The 7,054-nt window shown below is 42.2% G+C and overlaps 1 protein-coding gene across 1 annotated transcript in view; it reads left to right on the forward strand.

Moving 5' to 3' along the window:
- LOC101861883 overlaps nt 1-1,539 on the forward strand; it is a gene marked incomplete at its 5' end in the record, with an annotated part of 12,479 nt that extends 10,940 nt beyond the window's left edge. The window contains 1 exon segment of the mRNA XM_013081110.1: nt 1,415-1,539. Coding sequence (XP_012936564.1) covers nt 1,415-1,447 — 33 coding nt within the window.
- Nucleotides 1,540-7,054: the final 5,515 nt, after the last annotated feature.

Consider the following 7,054-nt stretch of genomic DNA (forward strand, 5'->3'; position numbering starts at 1 on the left):
TAATTATGATAATAATAATAACAATTATATATAGCATTTGTATGACGCAAATCCCCGCTCAACATCAAGCTCTATGTGCTTCACAATCTATACTATTACCCCAGCAGACCTAAGAGCATTCTGAAACAAACTCAACTTCCTGGGAAGCATACGGTGCAAGCGGCCATTTACAGGCGCTAAAACACTAACATACTGACAAGTTCTTTCGCTGTCTATGGCCGGGTACCCATTCCCACTAGGCCACTCACGCCATATGTGTCATGACGCAGTAGAATCAGGCGCTCGTCAATTTTGGGTCATGTGGAGTTATTGGTATAATCTAGAAGCTTATTCATTTGCCGTACTTTCAATGAAAAAAATACCCATCTATCTTGAAGAGAACTTATTTAACATTTAAAGAGGTGTGGTCGCCTGGTTTCAGTTGTAAAATTAGCGAGAAAATGGCCGCCAAAGTTCGGTAGCTTCAATAGCTTGAGACTCCTTGAAAACTGGAAAAATTGCATATCTTGTGCCTTTAATCAACGTTTTTCAGTCAGATTCACTTGGAAATGTGTTGGGGGTTTTCTTATGGACATAAAAGGTGTTGACCAAAGAAAACAAAAATTTAATATAAAAAATTGCCAAACTGGCGTGAAAATGCCCGTTTCTTCGATTTCATTAATTTTGACGAGCGCCTGATTTCACCACTCATATTATCGATTACTCCATTTCGACCAAACGTGGATCTCATAGTCATTTCTTGTGCTCAGCCATCGCTCTGTCAGAACCTGTTCAGCTCTAAAGCCCCGGTGGGTGGTTGGCGGGTGCTCTGGTGTGGTTTGCTCCTTCTTTCCTATCAAACATATATCGTCCTTATCTCCCCTTCTTCTTTTTTATGTTTGCTATTCTCTTGTAACAGCTCTAATCTTCTGACGCTCATATGACCTTATGCAGTTGCGAGCTCCATAAAATCTCTACTAAACCTAAAGAGATAGGAGCATTGATACATTAAACTCTTTAAGAACGGTGTGGACACATGTGGCGTCGGTGGCCTAGTGGTTAGCCTCTCGGACTCGCAACTGTAAGGTCGTGGGTTCAAATCCAGTCAGGGGCCCGACGTCATGTCCTTGAGAAAGGCACTTCACGGGAATTTTCCTTACTTCACCCGGGTGGGAATGGGTACCCGGCCATTGACAGAAAAAGATCTTGTCAGTTTGTTAGTGTTTGAGCACTAATTAATATCAGCTGCTATTACATATATACATACATAAACACACACACACACACACACACACACACACACACACACACACACACACACACACACACACGCACACATACACTCCATAGACGCTTGTACAAGAGAAAAAATCCAGCATCTGCAAACACCAACTTACGTTCTCTCTTCTCCACCCCACCCCCCTCCGGTCCACAGCAACTGCAGAAGGAAGCAGCCAACGCAGCCTGAACCAAGGGAAGAAACTGAATAAGGCTGGCCTGGGAACTCTTCGCTTTTAGGAGAGTTCACTTAAAATAAAAGTACACTTATTAATTAATCACCATGCGTCTTAGGGTTGGTTAACATATGTCTATCTATCTATCTATCTATCCATCCATCCATCCATCCATCCATCCATCCATCCATCCATCCATCCATCCATCCATCCATCCATCCATCCATCCATCTATCTATCTATCTATCTATCTATCTATCTATCTATCTATCTATCTATCTATCTATCTATCTATCCATCTATCTGACCATAATTACCCGGTTTTAGGATTTTTTTTAAAAATTGTGTTGGGAAGTGTTCTACAGCGCTAGCAATAGGTCATATGAGCGTGCAAGACTCTTTAAACATTTTCAGTTGGTAGGGAATTTTGAATTTTGCCCGGATGGCGGCTGAAGCCTACTCTTATCGTTATTAAACCACCAAGGGATCTTTAACGTGCGCAACATGCACACGGGACCTCCGGGATCTTTCGCCCTTGCCCGAGAAGGCTAAATGTAGATCTTTCCTACCAGAAGTCAGGGGTGTGGCTGAAAAACAAGAAGGAGCCAAGGAATTGCAGTAGAAAGGCTGCAGAAAGAGTCAGGAGCCCAGAGGTGGGGGCAAAGGAGGTAAGGGGTGGGGGTAGAAAGTGGAGACGAAAGCAGACGACAGAACATTGCTAGAGAGCAGGAAAGGAGGTGAAAGGAGAACATTTTATTGAAGAAAATGTTCCATCGCAACCCGGATTCGAACCCGGGACCTTTGAATGAGAGGCGGACTCCTTAATCTCAAGGTCACGAGAGCCCCCTTAAGGTCAACTGATTTATCGTTACCTCAACTGTTAAAATATCGAACCACGATTATCCGGATTTGGGTCAACTGATTAACCAATATCTCAATCGCTAAAATACCTGACCATATGGGGGTAAAGACGACCAGACATACCCTTTTCTTAACTGTTAGAATATCTAACCATGATTATCCGGAATTAGGTCAACTGATTAACCGTTATCTCAACTGCTAAAACACCTGACCACATGGGGGTACACGTCACGTCTCCCAGTACCAGCCACCCTTTCAGAAATTTGCCACAACTCACTCGGGAATCTCGGCTCGTGCTCATCTGTAACAGAAAAATATCATTTTATGTGATGTAGGTCGCAGGGATTTTTAGACTTCAAACAATTGGAGATGGACGTTCGATCGCAGCACCACAACCACCCCTACCCCCCACCTTTCATTGATGCACACTACATTATTTTGTTTATAGAAATTCGACTCATCTCATACAAATCAGCAAATATTTAATTAAGCAAGCAAAGGAAAAACAAATTAAACCCAAAAAATATAGATCTAGCGTGAATTAGATCGATAGAAAGTGTTTTACCAAGAAAGGAACAAAAAGGAACAAAACTACAACCGTGCCAAACAAAATCGAACGTGAGAAACAATGAAATTCTGGTGTTAGTTGTCGCCAATAAATGATTGATGAGGTTCGATTAGCACTGCACAATAACGCTTTCAGCAACCGGCGAGGCTCAGAAATATTGTCGACAAAATCGATCTTTTATCGCACCTAGGGAGGGGCACTTGTGTTCCTCTGCCCCGAGCAATTACCAACGCTTCCAGCACTGCTCAGAGACATTCTTCTTCGAACTTTGGTTCTGCTTCAAAGAGCAACGATTTATTGTGTGGATTTTTAAAAACATCAACCTTTGATACACTTTCCGTGTTTGAAAAGAAAAATCATCTCATTCATGGCAATCAACGAGGGGGAATAATATAGATTTTCACTACACTAGCCCACCGCATGAAAATGTGGGGAGGGGGAAAAGATCGATAAATGTTTTGCCATGAGTGCGAGGCAGCTCACAACCATTGATGTCTGTAGTGAAAGAACGAATATTTTTTGGAGAGAAGAAGAAGTAAGAGATGGTGTATTGTAAAAAAGCTTTTGGATGGCCACCAGACTACGTTGCATTTCGTGAAACAAAGAGCAAGATTTTTCCAAGGAGAGCGTATTTTTAACATCCTTTCATGCTTGTTTGTTTTTTCTGGGAGTTTAGGAAACTGTGAGTTGTTTGGGGTTTTTTTCAAATACTTGGCTGAGTCAGTAGTCTTTGATTCTTTCCGCAGCCAAGAGGAACTTGTGTCATTTCTCAGCGCGACTTTCAACAGCACCAGCTCACAACACAAACTATTCGCCTGTCATCTGGATCAGTTTTCGTTTGAAGACGCCTAGATATTTCTCTCTAATTTTGTAGGAAAATTAAATTGTATTTATGGAGAAACTAATTTGCTATTCTTAGATGTTGTTTTCGTCTCATATCAGTGGTGTGAAGTGTAGTGCGTCTTATACTTGGAAGGACAGTTTAAGTAGTTTGTACTGTTGTGTTCTGACATGATAGACAACTTGAATCTGATTCAGGAAAGATAAATTTCCGACAAAAGAAAACTGGCAACAGGCTTGGAAGCGACAGCGTGACCGTGAAGGAAGCATATATTACTGTTTATGATTTAAGAGTGTCTGTAACTAAAGCTGCAAGAAAATATTATTTGAACACGGATATTTTATTATTTCAGACAGAGACAAATATTGAAACAGATTCGGACACAACGAATAGACAATTGATAAAGCATAAGTTATTGTTTATGAACGTGTAACAAAAACAAAAAGAATATAATATAATCTGTTACTAAAGTTACGTTGACTTTATTATGAGCACTGCTATCTTATGATTTTGGCCGTGTCTGAGCGCGTCAAGACTGGGGTTCTGTTTTCATTTTCTGTCCAGCTTTAGTAAGTGTTTAACGGTACTTGCAATACAATGAGGTCATATATGTGCTGAAGATTAGAGGTGTGTGTTACAAGAAAGTAACAAACACGAAAAAGTAGGAGGAGAGATAAAGACGACAGACGTTTGAAGGGAAAGAAGATGCAAACCGCACCAGAGCACCGGCCAACCTCCCACACTGCAATCCTATGATTTTGGTCGTGTCTGAGTGCGTCAAGACTGGTGTTCTGTTTGAAATAATGGTAACTCCTGTGATAGATCGTGACAGACATGAGAACATCACGATTCTGCCTCAGTCCATGTGACAACTCCTCGCGTGTGTCTTGAGCGGAAGAAAAGAAAATATCTGATTCAGATTTTCCCAGTCCACGGAGGGTTTTCATATTCTGAACGAAGCTGCTGCTTCTGTCTCAGTTTTTTCTACAACCCCCGTCGCGGGACGTCAACGTTAACTTTTTTGTTTTAATAAGTGTTTCACGGCTCTTGCGACAGAATAAGGTCACACAAGTACCGAAGATTAGAGGTGTTACAAGAGAGTAGTAACAAACACAAAAAAGAAGGAGGGGAGATGATAGATGTTTGATAAGAAAGAAGGAGCAAACCACACCAGAGCACCCGTCAAACCCCAATTTTCTTCTGTGATAGATCGTGACAGACATGAGAACATCGCGATTCTGCCTCAGTTCATGTGACAACTCCCCACCCCGCGCGTGTCTTGCGCTGAAGTAAAGAATAATGTGTAGTGGTGTGGTGGAATCAGGCTCTCGTCAATTTTTGGGCTTGTGGCGTTACTAGTAATAGTATCATCTTAACACGTGTTCATTTGTCTTGCTTTTTATGAAAAAAATATCCATTAATCTGGAATATAATTGGAGATATTTGTGAATGAATGAGGACGAGGTCACCTGGTTTCAGAGGTAAAATTAGTGAGAAAATGGCTGCCAAAGAATAGTTATTTTGTTCCCATGAGAGTCCGTGGAAACTAAAAATTTCTTTTCGAGGGCCTTTAATCAATGTTTTCAGTTATAATCCGCACAGAAATGTGTTCTTTAGTGGTATGAAAAGTGTTGAGCCATAAAACGAATCTTCGAATTAAAAAATCCTCAAACCTTTGGACAAATATCAGTTTCTTCTCTTTGATTATTTTGACGAGCGCCTGATTTCACCAAGCTTCCTCACAAATCTCCTTTTCTCCGTCCACAGTAGGGTTTTCACATTCTAAATTCAGCCGCTGCTTCTGTCCCATTTTTCTCGACAACTCCGACGCGGAGGTATAACTTTGAACTTAATTCCGGCGTAAGACCACAGAGAGAATTCGTGAAGAAAGCCAGCAACAAAATCACCATCGTCGTAATCATCATCGTCATCAACAATAAAAACGTTAACAACGACAACGAAAACAACAACAACAACATTAAATAAACAGCAGCGGTAGCGGCAGCAATATCAACAGCAACAGCAACAGCGACAGCAACAACTACAACAACAAAAACAACGACGACTGCCCCAACAACAACAACAACAAAACAGCAGAGGCAACAACAACAAAGACAACTACAACAAACAACAACAACAACAACAACAACAACAACAGAAACAACAACAACAACAACAACAACAACAACACCAACAAACATCAACAACAACAACAACAACAAACATCAACAACAGCAACAACACCACCACCACCACCAACAACAACAACAACAACAACAACAACAACAACAACAACCACCACCACCAACAATGCAGCCGTGGCCACCCCTCCTGTCTGTCCTCCCTACGTTCCTCGTGTTGACCCAGATGTCCTCCGCCCACACAGACAGTACCCGCGACGCCTTCGTGCGCCTCCGAGACCACCTGTATCACCTGCCGGCCATCAAAGACAAAGTACCCCCACAAGCCGGCACCGGGAAACCCCTGCATGTTCTCGTCTCCTTTAATCCCTTCCAGGTGAGGGTTGGTGTTTTGTTTTTTTTATTGTTTTTTTTTCTTTACTTTTTCTCTTTTCGTGTGTGTATGAGTGTTTTACAGCGCTCGCAACTGCATAAGGTTATATGAGCGCGCGGGACACATTAAACATTACTTTTCAGTTGGTAGGAAATTTTGAATTTTGCCCAAGTGGCGGCCGAAGCCTACTCTTATCGATTTTAGACCACCAAGGGATCTTTAACGTGCGCAACTTGCACACGGGCCCTCCGAAATTTTTCGCCCTTGTCCGAGAAGGTTAAGTGTAGATCTTTCCTACTAGAAGATCACGGGTGTGGCTGAAAGACAGCAGTGAGAAGGAGGAAAGGAGTAGCAGTAGAAAGGCTGCAGAAAGAGTCAGGAGCCCAGAGAACGAGGTAAAGGAGATGAGGGGGTGGGGGCAGAAAGTGGAGACGAAAGCAAACAACAGAACTTTGTAAGAGAGCAGGAAAGGAGATGAAAGGAGACAGTTTTGGAGAGGAAAAAATTCGGTTTCTACCCGGATTCGAATCAGGGACCTTTGAATGAGAGGCGAACACCTTAACCTCTAGGCCTTGATAGCCCCCTCTAGGTGAGTGAAATTTGCTTTCGATTCCATCCTTTAAAAGGTGTGGTTTCGAATTCCGACGAAATACGAGTTGGGTTGTTTTATTCGTGTACACGTATTACTATTACCGTACATGTGATACCGTACATCGTCAATAAGTGCCCTGATAGTCGAAGCAGACTTTGTGCTGTTGGGGGCTAGAGAGGTGAGCAGAGTAAGCCTGATTCCTTGTTTGGACTTCTCTGTTGACATCCACCCCTTGACGCTCATAT

Source organism: Aplysia californica, unplaced genomic scaffold (genome assembly GCF_000002075.1).
Source record: "Aplysia californica isolate F4 #8 unplaced genomic scaffold, AplCal3.0 scaffold00116, whole genome shotgun sequence".
Classification (NCBI taxonomy): Eukaryota; Metazoa; Mollusca; class Gastropoda; order Aplysiida; family Aplysiidae; genus Aplysia; species Aplysia californica.